Raw genomic sequence first — 19,287 nt, 5'->3', positions numbered from 1 at the left:
GATCTAACATTTAAGTCCTTAATCCATCTTGAGTTAATTTTTGTATAAGGTGTAAAGGAAGGGGTCCAACTTCAGTTTTCTGCATATGGCTAGCCAGTTTTCCCAATACCATTTATTAAATAGGGAATCCTTTCCCCATTGCTTGTTTTTGTCAGGTTTGTCAAAGACTAGATGATTGTAGATGTGTGGTTGTATTGTAGATGTTATTTCTGAGGCCTCTGTTCTGTTCCACTAGTCTATATTATCTGTATTGGTACCAGTACGATGCTGTTTTGGTTACTGTAGTCTTGTAGTATAGTTTGAAGTCAGGTAGCATGATGCCTCCAACTTTGCTCTTTTTGCTTAGGATTGTCTTGGCTATGCGGGCTCTTTCTTGGTTCCATATGAACTTTAAAGTCGTTTTGTTTGTTTGTTCGTTTGTTTTTCTAATTCTGTGAAGAAAGCCATTGGTAGTTTGACGGGGGTAGCATTGAATTTATAAATTACCTTGGGCAGTATGGCCATTTTCACGATATTGATTATTTCTATCCATGTTTATGAAATGTTTTCCATTTGTTTGTGTCCTCTCTTACTTCCTTGAGCAGTGGTTTGTAGCTCTACTTGAAGACGTCCTTCATATCCCTTGTAAGTTGTATTCCAAGGTATTTTATTCTCTTTGCAGGAATTGCGAGTGGGAGTTCACTCATGATTTGGCTCTCTGTTTGTCTATTATTGGTGTATAGGAATGCTTGTGATTTTTGCATTGATTTTGTATCCTGAGACTACTGAGGTTGCTATCAGATTAAGGAGATTTTAGGCTGAGACAATGGGGTTTTCTAAATATATAATCATGTCATATACAAACAGAGACAATTTGACTTCCTCTCTTCCTATTTGAATACCCTTTATTTCTTTCTCTTGCCTGATTGCCCTGGCCAGAACTTCCAATACTATGTTGAATAGGAGTGGTGTGAGAGGGCATCCTTGTCTTGTGCCGGTTTTCAAAGGGCATGCTTCCAGCTTTTGCCTATTCAGTATGATATTGGTGTGGGTTTGTTATAAATAGCTCTTATTATTCTGAGATACATTCCATCAATGCCTAGTTTATTGAGAGTTTTTAACATGAAGGGCTGTTGAATTTTATTGAAGCCCTTCTCTGCATCTATTGAGATGATCATGTGGTTTTTGTCTTTGGTTCTGTTTATATATTGTATTACGTTTATTGATTTGCATATGTTGAACCAGCCTTGCATTGCAGGGATGAAGCCAACTTGATCATGGTGGATAAGCTTTTTGATGTGCTGCTGGATTCAGTTTGCCAGTATTTTATTGAGGATTTTTTTGCATCAATGTTCATCAGGGATATTGGCCAGAAATTTTCCTTTTTTGTTGTGTCTCTGCCATGTTTTGGTATCAGGATGATGCTGGCCTCATAAAATGAGTTAGGGAGGAGTCCCTCTTTTTCTATTGTTTGGAATAGTTTAGAAGGAAGGTACCAGCTCCTCTTTGTACCTCTGGTAGAATTTGACTGTGAATCCATCTGTTCCAGGGCTTTTTTTGGTTGGTAGGCTATTAATTACTGCCTCAATTTCAGAACTTGTTTTTGGCCTATTCAGGGATTCGACTTCTTCCTGTTTTAGTTTTGGGAGGGTGTATGTGTCCAGGAATTTATCCATTTCTTCTAGATTTTCTAGTTTATTTGCACAGAGGTGTTTATAGTATCCTCTGATGGTAGTTTGTATTTCTGTAAGATCAGTGGTGATATCCCCTTTATCATCTTTTATTGTGTCTATTTGATTCTTCTCTCTTTTCTTCTTTATTAGTCTGGCTAGTGGTCTATTTTGTTAATCTTTTCAAAAAACCAGCTCCTGGATTCATTGATTTTTTGAAGTTTTTTTCGTGTCTCTATCTTCCTCAGTTCTGCTCTCATCTTAGTTATTTCTTGTCTTTTGCTAGCTTTTGAATTTGTTTGCTTTTGCTTCTCTAGTTCTTTAATTGTGATGTTAGGGTGTCGATTTTAGATCTTTTCTGCTTTCTCCTGTGGCCATTTAGTGCTATAAATTTCCCTGTACACACTGCTTTAGCTGTGTCCCAGGGATTCTGGTGTAGTGTGTCTTTGTTCTCATCAGTTTCAAAGAACTTACTTATTTCTGCCTTAATTTCATTATTTAGCCAGTAGTCATTCAGAGAAGTTGTTCAGTTTCCATGTAGTTGTGTGGTTTTGAGTGAGTTTCTTAATGCTGAGTTCTAATTTGATTGCACCGTGGTCTGAAAGACTGTTTGTTATGATTTCCATTCTTTTGCATTTTGAGGGTGCTTTACTTCCAATTATGTGGTCGATTTTAGAATAAGTGCTATGTAGTGCTGAGAAGAATGTATATTCTGCTGATTTGGGTGGAGAGTTCTATAGATGTCTATTAGGTCTGCTTGGTCCAGAGGTGATTCAAGTCCTGAATATCCTTGTTAATCTTCTGTCTCGTTGATCTCTCTAATATTGACAGTGGGGTGTTAAAGTCTCCCACTATTATTGTGTGGGAATCTAAGTCTCTTTGTACGTCTTTAAGAACTTGCTTTATGAATCTGGGTGCTCCTGTATTGGGTGCATATATATGTAGGATAGTTAACTCTTCTTGTTGCATTGATCCCTTTACCATTATGTAATGCCCTTGTCTCTTTTGATCTTTGTTGGTGTAAAGTATGTTTTATCAGAGTCTAGGATTGTAACCCCTGCTTTTATTTGCTTTCCATTTGCTTGGTAAATATTCCTCCATCCCTTTACTTTGCGCCTGTGTGTGTCTTTGCACATGAGATGGGTCTCCTGAATACAGCACACCAATGGGTCTTGACTCTTTATCCAATTTGCCAGTCAGTGTCTTTTAATTGGGGGCATTTAGCCAATTTACATTTAATGTTAGCATTGCTATGTGTAAATTTGATTCTGTCATTATGATGCTAACTTGTTATTTTTCCCGTTAGTTGATGTGGTTTCTTCATATTGTTGATGGTCTTTACAATTTGGTATGTTTTCGCAGTGGCTGGTACCAGTTATTCCTTTCCATGTTTAGTGTTCCCTTCAGGAGCTCTTGTAAGGCAGGTCTGGTGGTGACAAAATCCCTCAGCATTTGCTTGTCTGTAAAGGATTTTATTTCTCCTTCACTTATGAAGCTTAGTTTGGCTGGATATGAAATTCTGGGTTGAAAATTCTTTTCTTTAAGAATGTTAAGTATTAGCCGCCACTCTCTTCTGGCTTATAGGGTTTCTGCAGAGAGATTCACTGTTAGTCTGATGGGCTTCCCTTTGTGGGTTACCTGACCTTCCTCTCTGGCTGCCTTTAACATTTTTTCCTTCATTTCAACCTTGGTGAATCTGACGATTATGTGTCTTGGGGTTGCTCTTCTCAAGGAGTATCTTTGTAGTGTTCTCTGTATTTCCTGAATTTGAATGCTGGCCTGTCTTGCTAGGTTGGGGAAGTTCTCCTGGATAATATCTTGAAGAGTGTTTTCCCACTTGGTTCCATTCTCTCCAGCACTTTCAGGTACACCAATCAAACGTAGATTTGGTCTTTTCACATAGTCCCATATTTCTTGGAGGCTTTGTTCATTCCTTTTCATTCTTTTTGGTCTTCATGCTTTATTTCATTAAGTTGATCTTCAATCTCTGATATCCTTTGTTTCACTTGATCAATTTGGCTATTGATACTTGTGTATGCTTCATAAAGTTCTTGTGTTGTGTTTTTAGCTCAATCAGGTCATTTATGTTCTTCTCTAAACTGGTTATTCTAGTTAGAAATTCCTCTAACCTGTTTTTCAAGGCTCTTGCTTCCTTGCATTGGGTTAGAACATGCTCCTTTTGCTTGAAGGAGTTTGTGATTACCCACCTTCTGAAGCCTACTTCTGTCAATTTGTCAAACTCATTCTCCATCCAGTTTTGTTCCCTTGCTAGCAAGGAGTTGGGATCCTTTGGAGGAGAAGAGGCATTCTGGTTTTGGGAATTTTCAGCCTTTTTGTGCTGGTTTTTCCTCATCTTCGTGGATTAATCTATCTTTAGTCTTTGATGTTGGTGACCTTTGTATGGGGTTTTCATGTGGATGTCCTTTTTGTTGATGTTAATGCTCTTCCTTTATGTTTCTTAGCTTTTCTTCTAACAGTCAGGCCCCTCTGCTGCAGGTCTACTGGAGTTTGCTGGAGGTCCACTCCAGGGTCTTTAAAAGCCCCTTCTCAGTTGAGGCAATGGCTTCTGGTGTGGCTACTTGTCCCAAGGAGAAGTCAAGAACAAGAACCCCATAGTGTTCTCCTCTTTGTGTGCACTTTGATGCATTATCTTCCAGAGCTTCTGTTACAATTAAGATTTACCCTCCCAAACCCTGCTTCAGAGTCCTCCAACTCAACGGTAGTACCTACCAATCTCAGTTAAGGAGGTTCACATGGTTCAACTACCTTTTTTCCTTTCACTTATTTGTAAGCTGCTCCTTTTTATCCAATGAATGCCTGACCAGGTTTCACATGTACCGTCTTTGACAGGAACATGGTGCCCTCACCTGGTTTACAATACAATACATATTGTTCCTTCTTTTTTGTATTCCTTTGATAATATGCTATGTCCAAGGTATCATCTCCATCTAGAAGTCCTATTGCTTGCTTTTAAAGTAAAGGTAGCAATAGTTTAGTTTGTCTATCTGAGACTAGATCCAAAGTTGACTCTGCTGTTCTGGAACTCATATTCAAGAGATGGTATTCTCAACTCACCCTTCATTACAAGAATAATTAACTGTTGATCCAAACTGGGTATCTGTGTTTATATGCACCATTCCATTGAAGGGTTCTGGAGGAGTTCCACATGATTTTCCTAGGGGGAAGAAGCAGAATTTGGGATTAAGTGTAGAGTTCAACTTACCTTTGTTTGTAAGGTTCAAACTGGAGTGTGACATACTAAACAGCATATACAGTTCCAATTGTTTAATGGAATTGACTGCTTTGAAGAAACTTGGCAGACAACTTCAGAACCATGCAGCTACAGAACACCACTTTCAAAAAGACTACCTTACATCTCCCAATAAAAGTTATGTATGGGCTCACGCTTGTAATCCTAGCACTTTGGGGGGCCAAGGCAGGCAGATCTCCTGAGGTCAGGAGTTCAAGACAAGTCTGGCCAACATGGCAAAACTCCATCTCTACTAAAAAATACAAAAATTAGCTGGGCGTGGGGATGGGTGCCTGTAATCCCAGCTACTCAGGAGACTGAGGCAGGGAGACTTGCTCGAACCCAGGAGGTTGCAGTGAGCCAAGATCGCACCACACTCCGGCCTGGGTGACAGAGTGAGGCTCTATCTCAGAAAAAACAAACAAACAACAACAACAACAAAAAACAACAACAGAAACAAAACAAAAAACAAAACAAAACAAGTCATTTATGGCGAAAGTGTTGTACTGTCATTCCACCAGCCAAAATCAAAGGCCTCAAAATTTGAGATGTCTCCCCTATTTTTAGTTAGCCAAGCACAGTTCACTGTAACCCACATAAATTTCTTTTGTATCCCTGTTTCATTCATTTCATGGTTTCAGCCATCAAGGATGATCTACAGTGAATATAAATTTTCTCTCTAATTCTTTTGTGAGAGCCATTCTCATGAAATGAGCATCTAGTCAAGGTTCAGGAACTCTGAGCAATAAAAAGGGGTGATGCACAAGACCACCCTTTATCAAAATACTTTGGGCAAATATAGACATCTTGCCTCCAAAATTTGAGCAAATTGAATCAAATCCCACACTGTTTTTACTGTTGTTGTTTGTAGAGATGGGGTTTGGGCAACCCCAGGCTGGTTGTGAGCTCCTGAGCTCAAGCTGTCTGCCAGCTTTGGCCTCCCAAAGTGCTGGGATCACAGGCATGAGCCACCAAGCCTGGTCCCATCTATGCCTTAAGAGACATGAAGTAGTTCCCAGGGAGGGGTTACTTACGTCTACAGTTGTCTTCAACACTTGACCAGACCAAGTTTTCTAGGCAGGAGATAGAGAACATTCTCCCAAAATACCCAGGATGGCATTCATAATTCAAAGATGTCCCGACTGGAAACTCAAAGTCATTAATTGGGATTGTAGGACTGGCAAATGGAAACTGCTCTGGGGTTTTACAGTGACCTGGAGAACAAAACCACAGGAATATCAAAGTTAGCAGAGAGACTTCCACCCTACCTCCTGTTTCTCTCCAATTAAGCTGATAGGTGGATCACAGAAACAGGCTTACAAAAATAGCAAAAGATTTTCTTCTCTTTGATATTACCTTGGCATAAACTTTTCAACGGCATCTACTCAGTGGAATTTTTTTTTTTTTTTTTTTTTTTTTACTATTTGGAAGATCACTCAGCTTTCTGATCTTTCTTCCCTTATTTCACCAAAACAAGAACTCCAGCTTGTAGTTTCATATGTCAGGCCTCCTGTCGGAGTGCCTATATCCTCAGTTAACCGCTCAAATGCTCATGTATTTGTGCTAATTCACTCATGAGTAGCAAGACATATTTTATTATCTCTCTCCATCTACTCCATTCTCAGGGTGCCCAGCATAAACTGCCTCTCTGGCCTTTCATAGCAGATACCCGTTGTAGTGAGTTGAATTATGTTCTCCCAAAAGATATCTCTACCTAAAACCTCAGAATAGAAACTTATTTGTAATAATGGTTTTTCAGATAGAATTAAGGTTAGCATCTTGAGATTAGATCATCTTTTACTTAGAGTGGGCCCTAAATCCAATGACTGGTGTCCCTATCAGGGAAAAAGTGGAGGGATTTGAAATATAGAGACACAGGGGAAAAGGCTATGATGGAGGCAGGGATTGGAATGATGCATCCACAAACCAAGGAATACCAAGGAATTCCAGGAACCAGCAGGAGCTGGAAGAAGTAAGGAATTGGTTATTTTCTAGAGCCTTAGAAGATGGGAAAATACCCCTGCCAACATCTCAATTTCAGACTTCTAGCCTACAAAACTGTGAAATAGTAAGTTTCTTCTGTTTTAAGCCACCTAGTTTGTGGTAATTTGTTACAGCAGCCCTAGGAAACTAATACAGTGTTGTTCTTCTGATGCTAAACCACTCATTTAAAGATAAAACAAAATAGGCTGGGCATGGTGGCTCACGCCTTGTAGTCCCACCACTTTGGGAGGCCAAGGCAGGTGGATTGCTTTAGCCCAGGAGTTCAAGACCAGCCTGGGCAACATGACGAAAACCGGTCTACATAAAATACAAGAATTAGCTGGGCGAGGTGGCATGCACCTGTGGTCCCAGCTATTTGGGAGGCTGCGATGGGAGGCTTGCTTGAGCCAGGGAGGTTGAGGCTGCAGTAAACTATAATTGCACCACTCTACTCTAGCCTGGGCAAAAGAGCAAGACCCTCTCTCAAAAAAAAAAAAAAAAGTACATACACACACAAAAACAAAACAAAACAAAAAAAGAACCAGAACAAAACAGACTAAGCCATCAGCCTCCTGTAAGAAGCTATGTCTTCTTTTTGAGAGAGTATATTGTGTGCTGTGTATTTTTACTTTTTTGTTTTATAATTTTTTAATTTTATTTTTTATAGAGATAGGATCTTGCTGTGTTGGCCAGGTTGGTCTTGAACTCCTGGCCTCAAACAATCCTCTCACCTCGGCTTCCAAAAGCGCTGGGATTATAGGTGTGAGCTACTGTGCCCAGCCATGTGCTGCATATTTTCAAATACTGTCTGAACTCCACTCCCTTCCTTTTGGAGAAGACTTCCTCCATCTGTTCATTCATTAAGACTTCACTGGGGTCTAGGCATTTGCATTAAAAAAATTTACTGGATTCTGATGAGTAGCACTCAGTTGGAGGGTAAAGGTAACAGACAGGTTAAATGCCTGTCATCAGGGTTAGCCTTTTCACCTTGGCTTGTTCTTCTCTCTCAGGGCTTCCCTGTGGATAATGGAATATTCCAAGGCTGGTGCCACATCCCTAATCTCCTACAGCTTCTGTTCTGGAAAAGACCTAATATTTGCCCTAAAGGACTAGGCGACTTCTCCCCCTCCTTAGGAAGAAACAGACTCTTCCTTTTCCTACTCTTTTCTTTGGGCTACTGTTTCCTTGCTTCTTACCCTGAGTGGAACAGTTCAAGTACAAAGATTGAGACGACCTGGAGGCAAGCTGACAAGTGGACAAACGTTAAGTCAAGATGAAGAGAGTCTTTTTGGTTACTTAGCCCATGCAGCAGAACACTAGTTTAAAACCTTAGCTAAATAATATCCACATTTTCAATTTTGAACTTTGCATGCCCATGTACCCCTCATGAACTTATGGAGAGTGTCTGTCAATTATACAGATACTGGTTAGTGTTCATAGGCAGTTGTTTTCATGTCCTCTCCAGTGAATACATTTTTCCTCCTGAATTACATCACTGCACCCTACTACCTTCCCTCCACCCCTCCCCTCAGTCCCATTACCCCACCCTCTTCCACTCCACCAGCAAGAAGAGTTCTCATCTTATAGATTTAAACATACCTTGGCACTGCTGAAACCCATCTGTTTTAGCTATGGTATGTAATTTTGTCATTTCCACTTATGACAAAGTTAAGCTCACAAAAACATACTATAGTCTTATTACAGAAACATGAGGGATGGGTCCAGATATTCTGAACCCATTTAGGATATGTGGAAACAGATACTGACCAGCACGAACAGAAAGTTCACAGCGAGGGGCGGGGCTGCTCCAAACCCCATTCCCTTGAGGGTCACTTGTGCAGCGGATGGTGCTCTCCCCAATGAGGTTGAAGGTCATCCCTCTGTCTGGGTGGGGGTCACATGTGTAAGATATTTCTTTTCCATAGGGAATATCTCCAAGGAGAGCTCCTGTGTGTCTCCCATTAAGGATAGCTGGAGGATTTGGACAAAAGATATCTAGAAAGAAAACAAGAGCTCTCAATTCCATAAAAAATTTTAAATTATTATCCAAGGTGATTCTACAGTTGTCATACTATGACTGTGTTGCCAATTAAGCATACTTTTTTTCTTAAGGAAAGTAGAAACTGCAAAATAAATGTATTAGACCTCTGCTAAGATGGAGCTAAATGAAATGACGACTAAATCAATGTTTATTACAAAAGCCATTGCCAAATTAAGCATCCTAAATTTTTCAGATAGTTAATATTTCTGAATAATAAAGGGTATATTCCTTTAAAGTAAATAAAAATCTTCATAGTCACATTAAAGGGGAATCATCCATTAATTCAACAAGCATTTTTTGAATATCTGCTGTATGTCAAGTACTGTTTTAAGCACAAGATAAATATGATCTTTGACATCAAGAATCTTCATCCTAGAGACATCTTTCTAAAATATATTATGCATTTATTATTTGTATATCAGTGATTTAATTTTTCTTGATGATGCCAGATTATGATTTTCAAAATAAAGATGAAAGATTACAGTAATGCTGTCAAATGAAATAAAATATACTGTGTACTCCTATATATGTTTCAAAAGGCTCAAGAATGTTATGGTTTTTTGAGATACTCATTGGTTTTTAAAGGTTTTTTTTTTTTCCCCACTAAACAAACACATTTATTCCTTGGAATGCCTCTATTTGGGGACATCCTTCCCCTTTCTAATTTGCTTTGAATTTGGAAAGAGGATATTACAGTTTAAAAGAATTATAGATAAACTAATCAAAGGTTAAAATAGCTTAACCAATGTTTACACTCTAGTAAGCAATTTCAGATATATGTTGGGTTCATTAGGGTATTTTCTCTTTCTTTTCTTTCATACTTCTTAACTATTCCAGGGAAGTTAAGATTGTCAAATAGCTGACTTCCAACAATGTAAGATGAAATTATCAAGTTTCATCGTATAAATCAGTACAAGACATTGAAATAATTTAAGGCAAAGTATTCATTTGAGCGAAATTCTATTGTAAACTTGTATTTTTAATAGCTATGATCAGAAGGGGAACCAATATCCTGATTAATTTAGTGAAGAAGTAAATGGATAGATTGGACATAGTAGTGTTTCTGGTTTTAACGCACTATTTTCTGCCCTCTTAAAAATCAAAAGCAACCCCCTTGCTGCCATTTCCCTCTCCAGCTATAGTCCTATTTCTACTCTCTTTACATGAAAACTCCTCTAAAATACTGTTTATGATCTGTTACAGTTCCTCTGTTTATTCTCCGTAGAATTCTTTCCAATCAGTGTTTGCCAGTACTCCACTGAAACTGCCACTTGTTACCTCCAAGTTGCTAAACCCAAAGATCAATTTTTTGTTCTCACCTAATTTGACCTCTCTATGGAATTTGACACAGTTGATTAATCTAGTCCTTTAAAGGAATTTACACCCTTGGCTTCAAGGGCACCTCACCCTCCTGTGTTTTCTCTTATTGCAGTGGCTGCTTCATTATAATCCCCTTTGCTGATTCCTTCTCACCTTTTCAACTCTTAATCCTGGACATCCAGGCTCAGTCCATGCATCTGTTCTCTAGCAGCACTCACTCCCTAGGTGAAGATCTCTTTCAGTCCTGATTTCAAGCATAGCAGATACAATGAGGGCTTCTACATATCTATGGGCAGCCTGGGACTCTCTAACATATCCATCTGGATATCTAAGAGGAACACTAAAATTATGTCCCAAGAGTAACTTTTGATTTCCCCCTTCCCAAACTTCACACAGTCCCCTGCATTTCAGCTAAGGCAAATTCTACCCTGGCGGTTGCTCTGGCCAAAAACCTAGAAACTGTTTATGATTCTTCTCTTTCTTTCACACCCTCTATCTAAGCACCATCACCAAATTCCGTCATCTGCACCTTCAAAATATATCCAGAATTTGATCACTTCTCATCATCATCTTTCCCAATTGCTATCCTGGGCCAACATCTCTGATGAGATTGCTGCAACAGCCTCCCAGCATGAACCCTCAGGTACACCCAGAGGTTTGCTTGACTACAATTGCCTTTTGGGCCCTCAGCTACTTTCTCAATTGAGAGCACTGACTCAATTAAGAGCATTTTCTTAATAACACTTAGTATCATTTGAACATTTCTATTCATGTCTTTGATTTTTATCTTTATCCTTGCACAAAAATCTAAACATGGACTTATCTGTCTTATTTATAGGCATATTCCCAGTTCCCAGAAGATTGCTTGGCACATAGTAGGTACTCAAATAATTTTCTGTTGAAAGAATGAGTATGTGACTAAATGGATGATTGAGGGAAGAACTGAAAAGTTGAAGTATGACTATTACTTTTGACAGGAAAGAAGAGAAAAATTTAGCCCAGCATCTTACCATACATTTATTTCTATGAAGCATTTCTCTCTATTTATAGCATAGACTCTCCTCATAAATATTTATAGGAGGGTACCCAAAACACATGATTCTCAGGTTTATTTTTCCCCAAAACGTTGCTTGTATCTATTCCAATAAAGAACTATTTCTATCAAAAGTAGGCATAAACAGCGGGACCAACAGTAGATAATCCCATGGGGCAAACCACATTAAGAAAAAAAACAAAGAGAAAGATCCAGACTGAACAAGTATTCCATCTACTCACGTTCACACACAGGAACACTGTTATTCCAAAGGCTTCTCATTCCAACCAAGACACAATGACTAACGGAGCTGCCCTTTAAGCGAAACCTAAAGAACAAAGCAGTAGTGGCTGGGTGAATGCACCATTTCTCTCTTCCCTTCATTGACAGATCTCAACCTCCTCCCTGAGAATTCCTAAGTTAATTAACATTTTACTGCTCAAGCTAAAGCACAGGTGAAAATGCTCAACTCACTTAGTTTCTCATTGACAGGGGCTCAGAAGCAAAATCTTTTTGGAAAAAGTGTAGCTTTCAGTGAGGACAAAGCAATAACAGCTGGCGAAGTTGTCAATCATACATAATTGGATTTTAGAATATTTCTACTTACTCTTTCATTCCTATTCCAAATTCCACTATTTATTTGTTTAAAAGTTTTTTGAAATACACTTTGCATGCTATTTTATCTTATACACAACTTTCTCTTATATATCAAACTTTTCTTAACAACCCCCTAGAATAGTTATTTATCTCTTCATGTCTGCAAATTATTATTTATTCATATATCTAATGTTCCGTATTTGTATATATATACTTTTTTTTTTTCAAGATCTGTTGTATTCTTCCCATTGTTTTTTCTTTGTCCCTTACTGGAAGCTGCACATTTTCCAAAATGATTTTACTTCTGAGTCTCTATAAGTGAGAAATCAAATGAGTTGAGCTTTTTGCTTTTTAAACTTCTGTTCATGGATCCAGCTGGTTCATACCACACTTTCCAATCATTGTTTCAGATATTAGTCTCCTCTAGTACTTCTTTTCCACTAGGCCAGTCCCCTTTTGTGGACTGGTGATTGTATTTCTGTTTATACTTGACACTGAGTTATATGTGCCATTTTTTCTTCATCTCTTTATCTCTTGATAGTAGTGTCACTTAGTCCCTACCCTTATTTTAAAACTACACTTCCAGAAGTTAATCTCCCTGGGTTCTTCTTTTCCTAGGTCAGCCCTCTTTTTGGATTGATCCTTGAGCTCAAGAGTCACTCTCCAGTGCTAAGTCCTTGATCTTAATTCTGGGTCACACTCACCCTTCATCACAGACAAAGGACACCTTTGCCCCAAGCTGGAGATTAAATGGAACTAGCACACGGCCATGATGGAGTTGACCCAAGAAGTCATCACAGGATTTCACTAGAAGAAGAAAAAAAGAGAAAATAGGAGTAAGACCTCCATGTGCGGGGTAAAGAGAGCAATCTGGAAGCTAGAGAGTTGAGGCACCTGCACATCTGGGGGCTTCAGGGCTCCAGTCTCCCTGGGGCGTGCAGTGCAGAGACGCAGCCCCTCTGAGGTCATAGCCGGGCTCACAGCTGTAGAACACTTCCTGCCCAGGTGAAAATTTGTCCTGATGACTTGGGGTATGCTCACCATGCAGGATTTCTGGAGGTGGCTGACACACTGTGGAAAGGACAGTTCCAGAGCACTTGTTACTTACGGGGGAATTTCCTATGCTTCCTGAAGCCCTCATAGCTAGTCAGACATAGAGAAATAGAACCCAATTCTCCCTAGCACAAGGCCCCAAATTCACTTGTAAATCTACAGGGCATGAGGTATTTTCTCCTAGCTCTGGCTATCCAATGTGGAGTTATTAGTATTGGTGGATTCTCCATCTACATATTTCCTAGGAAGGTAATCCCGATTTGTACCATTGTTAGTCAGGTAATGAGACTGTCACCTGAGACCAAGTCTGTTCTACAGATTTCCCCCAATTTCTCTGATTGCACACCAATGACTAAAGTACAGTCATACTGTTTCTGGACAGGCAAGCCCCCAAATCGGGGCTTACTCTGGAAGGGTTCTTGCCTCACCCAGGAAAGAATTCAGGGATGAGCCAGTGGTGCCAGACAACAATCTTTTAGTGAAGGGCGCTGCCACTTGCAGAGCAGGGCTAACTCACAGACAGTGCACTCAGAGTCAGCAACATAAGGGCTGCTGGCAGCCAACTGTATTTATACTCCTGTAAACCTGTTTCAGTTACATGTAAATTAAGGAATGGATCAATGCAGATTGAGGGGCGAGTTATTTAGAACTTTCCAGGAAAAGGGTGGTAACTTCTAGGTCGTTGCCATGGCATTTGTAAACTGTCATGGTGCTGATGGGACTATGAGGGCAGCTAGCAATTGCTTTCATCGCCATCTGCTGGTTCCTGCTGTTTTTTCACTTCATCCTGTCTGGGCCAGAGCCTGTTTTGGTCAACAGGATTGTGACCAGAACACAAGCCCTGCCCATCTCCTGCCTCAACACATCCGTCTTTATATCCCTTTATCTGTTCGTCTTCCCAGCTCAGTGGTTGTACAAGGCTAACATGGGTTGGTAGAAGAATTGTAAGCTCTTTCTCTGTCCCTACGTATCAGCCATAACACCTCCCACTCAGCTGCTAAGCCAGCTATTGTGGCATCAGTAGACAAGATGAGCCATCAAAAACATAAGCCCTTAAATAAACCAGTCCTTTGTCACCAGAGAGCATATTATTTGGAGAGTATTTGACTCAACATCTGCCTTTATTTATAGTCATGTTCATTCATGCTTAGGGCATCAGGACCCATTTTAACATCAACCTAATCTATACTTCATTAAAGATGAATTTAGAAATATTTAACTGGCTTTGAACAAGTTACTTTCACTCTTGACTTAGACTCCTAGGGATAAAATGTAGGATGTGGATGGCTTGAGCCTAGGAGTTTGAGGCTGCAGTGAGCCATGATTGTATCACTGTACTTCAGCCTAGGCAACAGAGTGGGACCTCAACTCTAATAAATAGTTTTTAAATAAAATAAAAAAAAAAAATAAAATGTAGGAGGCAGACCATTGTAGACAAACTCTAAGGTCTTTGTCTCTATTATGAGGCTATGATTTCTGTCTTTGTAAGCCAGTCTCTTTATTTCACCAATGGATGCTGATAGAAGTATGGCAAGAGACAAAACATTCAGACTCTGGGGTCTAACACACCTGCCTTTTAAAATCTTGGGTGTCTCACTTAGAACATGTGACTTGGCTAATTTATTTAACCTCTGAAAGACCAAGCTGATGTCACTATTAAATGGATAATACAACAGCACAATTTCAAACTGTTGTTGTAAACAATGAATGAGAAAATGCATATAAAGTGCTTAGTGCACAGTTGACCATAAAGTCCATATAATTTTTCAATATAATTGAGAGAGATTGCAGCTGTTACTTTGCCCTGAGAATTGATTAATAAGTCAGTCCAAAATAGCTTTTTTCTTGGCTAATTAAGGTCTTGCTTTTCAAAATGAAGACACATATGCATGGGTGCATGCACACCCCCGATTCTTAATTTCATGCTTCTTCCCCCAAAACTTACTTTCCCACCCTCCTCACCACACATCCCTCCCCCTGAACAAATACTGATCTCCTGATCCAACAGCAATGCATGTCATTTGCAGGGACCTTCTAGGCCTCAGTCAGACTCACCCCTGGAGCAGCTTGGTAACTCTGGCTCCCATTTGTTCAGGGCCTGGCATTGCACACGGCGGGGTCCTTTCATGACAAAGCCAGGCTGACACCTAAACTCCACAACTTCATTTAAGGAAAATAAGCTTCTGTTGACAGATACCAATATTCCATTTTCCACATTTGGAGGCGTACATTTGTTAGGTATAATGCACTGAGGGGCCGGGCCGCTCCAGATGCCCACTTGGCCATCTTTGCTGGTGCAGTATATGGAGGGCTCACCCACGAGCTCAAACAGCTTTTTCCTTCCGCTTCCAAGATTGCAGCGGTAGGTCACCACAGATCCGTAGTGAAAAAACTCTCGGTTGGTGCTAATGAAATCTCCATTGGCGATGGCTGGGGGTAGCCCACAAGGAATTCCTGGAAAAGGAGACAGCAAGTTAACCAAAACAAAACCTTGGGACAGAGTCTTGCGGTCACCCAGGCTGGAGTGCAGTGCACCATCTCGGATCACTGCAGCCTCCACTTCCGAGGTCCAGCAGTCCTCCCACCTCAACCTCCCGAGTAGCTGGGATCACAGGCATGCACCACTGTGTCTGGTTTATTTTTCTATTTTTAGTAGAGATGGGATTTGGCCATGTTGGGCAGGTTAGTCTTGAACTCCTGGCCTCAAACAATCTGCTTGCCTTGGACTTTCAAAGTGCTGGGATTATAAGCGTAAGCCACTGCATCCAGCCTGGTTTCTAATAATTACACTTTATAGTAAATTTTGCTAACAGTTTTTTTTAAATTCCAAATTACCAGAAGTAAATATTGACAATATTATTCTCATCTAATATTTGCTAATGTACAGACATGTTCTTACAGTTGTAAAATATTATGAGTTCTGTTCTACTCAGTTAGCCTTATTTCACTAAATGTGTCTACATATTATTAGAGCCCACTTTTTTTTTCTTGTTTTTTTTTTTTGAACAGAGTCTCACTCTGTTCCCCAGGCTGGAGTGCAGTAGCATGATCTTGGCTCACTGCAACCCCCATCTCCCAAGTTGAAGCGAGTTTCCTGCCTCAGCTTCCTGAGTAGCTGGGATTAGAGGCATGCAGCACCACACATGGCTAACTTTTGGATTTTTAGTAGAGATGGAGTTTCACCACATTGACCAGGCTGGTCTCGAGCTCCTGACCTCAAGTGATCTGCCCGCCTCAGCCTCCCAATGTACTGGGATTACAGGCATGAGCCACTGCGCCTAGCCTATAGTCTATGTTTTTATTTCTCCTGCTAAATGAGAATTTAACTATGTTATCTCACCATTATTAATTTAGTTCTCTCTCTATAGAAGGCACTTGCCTTTGTGGTATTGGATATTAATATAATAAAGCATATAGCATAGCATTTTTTTTGAGACAGGGTCTTGCTCTGCTGCCCAGGCTGAAGTGCAGTGGCCCGATCATGGCTCGTTGCAGCCTCAACCTCTCTGGCTCAAGCAATCCTCCCACCTCTCAGTCTCCCGAGTAGTTGGGACTATAGGCGTGTGCTACCATGCCCGTTTGATTTTTGTATTTTTTGGAGAGACAGGGTTTCACCATGTTGTACAAGCTGGTCTCAAACTGCTGGGCTCAAGCTATCTGCTCACCTAGTCCTCCCAAAGTGCTGGGATTACAAGTTTGAGTCACCACACGTGGCTCAGTATAGCATCTTTATTAAATAATAAGACAAAAAACTCTGGCAGAACTAATAAAGACAAAGCACAAATATATAATATTACATAGAATAAACAAGATACTTACAGATTCAGAAGTAATAAAAATAACTGGATACTGATCTACAGCCATACCACCCTGAATGCGCCCAATCTCGTCTGATCGTGGAAGAACTGAATACTGTGTCCTACTGTACTGTGGGGCAGTGCCCAGCCAGTATGTTGACCTTCTATAAAGTTGGTTCCTACTTATCTTCCCACCAACTGGGTTTGAAATTGCTGATTTCCTCACACCATCACCAAATGCAGGATTATACACATTTTATATTCCTTTTTAGCTTGCAATTGCTCATTCCCTTTGCTCCCCAAAATGTAGAAAGCTCATCTTCCAAACAACTCACAGGGAAGACGGCATGATCCTGTTTAGACAAAGAATAAGAAGGAAGAAAGAGCTACATGGCTTGAATATCCGATGTGATACTAAGAGCTTGCAGAGAGGATATAGGGTTTATTTCACTGACTTTGTATTTGTTGACTTCACTGAAGAAAATGCTCTTCAAACTGCGGGTGTTCAACCAACAGAGGAGGAAATTGGGGGCTGTTTAAATGAGCTCAAGACTAGTTTAAAATAAATTAGACCTTGAGATAAGAAAAAAACAAAAACGCATTTCTAGGTGAAGGTGGAAGTTTGGGATGCTGTGAGCCATTCTAAGGATATGACTGGATTCTTCAAATATCAGAAGGATACCATTTCCAAGAGGGATGAGATTCATTCTTTGTGATTCTAGGAGGACAACTCTAGGATTAAACGGTGGGGTGAATGGGGAAAGAGACTTCAACTCACGCTGACAAATTGGCGGCTTCGTGCTCCAATGGGCTGTATTGCCTGAGATGACGCATTCAGCAGATGAGTGACCAATGAGTCGGTGCCTAAAGGCAAACAGTGGAAAATAATTGTGCTGTACATGCCTCATCAACGTCCTCACAGCATGCATATATGGCAAACCAGAAGGATTACAATGTAGGAGAAGTCTAAGGCCTAGCCTAAACTTTACCTGTTGTTCCCAGCTTTTCTAGTTCTTTTTCCTATTCTCTCATTGAAAGAGATATTTTTGCTCTAACTTCTCCTGGCCCACTTTGCTTCTTAATATGTTGGCTTCATTGTGGACTGTACCTGGCACCAAAATAAAACAATTATTTTGTAGACCTGTTTGACAATTTTTTTCATAAATTCTATTTTCTTTAAATACTATTTCTGCCATTTTTTGTTTGCATTTTCCCGTAATTTGTGTGTGTGTGTGTGCATAATACTATGTCATCTTACTTGAGACATGTTTTTTATAAATACAAGATTTGTTGCTGTTGATCTTGTCTAGGAGACTTTGTCTTTCAACAAGAAGATTAAACCACATGTATTGAGATAAATGATACATTTGATTTGCTTTCATCATCATTCTTTCACTGCCTTTTTCACTGATTTCATGATGCCCAATGATGAGGATGTGGAGAAAGCAATGAATAAAATGACCTGACCCAAACATGAGGGGGCTTATTTCTGGTGGAGGAGATAAATGCATTCCTTGCCTTTTCCTTCCCTCTCACTTGCTATATGGAAGAGATAAATTCAGCTGTTTTAGTCATTCTAATAATTTGGAAATTAAACTTCATATGTTTTCCAATGAGGAATTTCATTTTATACATGTGCATGTATATTATAAATATGCACACAACAGATATTTAAATCTATTTTCTCAATTTTAGACTGAAACTCTATATAGTCAGTCTACTTATCTTTTCTGTAATGTAAGTCTAGCCTACCTTTTGTTACTGTCTCACATTTTCTGGTTTTATTGATATGTTCTATGAGTTTAGAGAGATTATTAATAAATTATGATTACATTGCCAAATTTTTATGTGTACTTTTTTTTTTATTGTTGTTTTTTCTTTTTACCAATATCCTATCTTATTGAAATTTCTTTTGGAATTCATCATTCTCCTTTTTAAAAATTTGCTCATGAATTGCCTGGGAAGCATACTTAAATGGTACAATTTTTGTGTCTTTGCTTATCCTTTAATGTGTGTCTGGAGCCTCTAGGTGTGAATATTAGCTTGATGCAATAGAAATGCTACCTTATACCATTTCGTGTTGTATAGAATCAATGTGGTGCCAATAAATTTACTTCTTTTGCGGGTATTATATTTTCACATTTTATTTCTGGAATCTGAGTTTTTTTCTCTATCCCTGAAACACAGAAGTTTCCCTAGTGATGGCTAGGTATGGGCTTATATGTTTACCCTTCTAGAATTTTTGTTACATGTATTTTGAATCCTGACACTGTGTTACATATGTCTTTCCTTTTTGGAGACAGGATCTCATTCTGTCATCCAGGCTGGAGTGCAGGGGTGCCATCATGGCTCACTGAAGCCTCAGCCTCCTGGCCTCAGGTGATCCTCCCACCTCAGTCTCCTCCCTAGTTGTGACTACAGGCACACACCACCACGCCCAGCTAATTTTTATACTTTTTTGTAGAGATGGGGTTTTGCCATATTGCCCAGGCTGGTCTCGAGCTCCTGGGCTCAAGTGGTTCTCTTGTCTCAGCCTCTCAATGTGTTGGGATTACAGGTGTGAG

General features: G+C 39.8%; 1 protein-coding gene across 4 annotated transcripts in view; it reads right to left on the bottom strand.

The window, feature by feature from the left end:
- LOC105484964 (complement C3b/C4b receptor 1 (Knops blood group)) overlaps window positions 1-19,287 on the bottom strand; it is a 235,838-nt gene that overhangs the window by 152,160 nt on the left and 64,391 nt on the right. For all 4 annotated transcript variants that reach the window (XM_071079569.1, XM_071079566.1, XM_071079563.1 and 1 more), the window contains exons 20-27: window positions 17,502-17,587; window positions 14,982-15,380; window positions 12,768-12,944; window positions 12,578-12,680; window positions 11,519-11,604; window positions 8,650-8,877; window positions 5,934-6,113; window positions 4,725-4,824 (exon numbers count right to left, since the gene is read on the bottom strand). In XM_071079569.1, coding sequence (XP_070935670.1) covers window positions 4,725-4,824; window positions 5,934-6,113; window positions 8,650-8,877; window positions 11,519-11,604; window positions 12,578-12,680; window positions 12,768-12,944; window positions 14,982-15,380; window positions 17,502-17,587 — 1,359 coding nt within the window. The remainder of the gene's footprint in view (window positions 1-4,724; window positions 4,825-5,933; window positions 6,114-8,649; window positions 8,878-11,518; window positions 11,605-12,577; window positions 12,681-12,767; window positions 12,945-14,981; window positions 15,381-17,501; window positions 17,588-19,287) is intronic.

Source organism: Macaca nemestrina, chromosome 1 (assembly GCF_043159975.1).
Source record: "Macaca nemestrina isolate mMacNem1 chromosome 1, mMacNem.hap1, whole genome shotgun sequence".
NCBI lineage: Eukaryota > Metazoa > Chordata > Mammalia > Primates > Cercopithecidae > Macaca > Macaca nemestrina.
The sequence above is the reverse complement of the archived record's forward strand: the minus strand, read 5'-3'. Positions and strand labels throughout refer to the sequence as shown.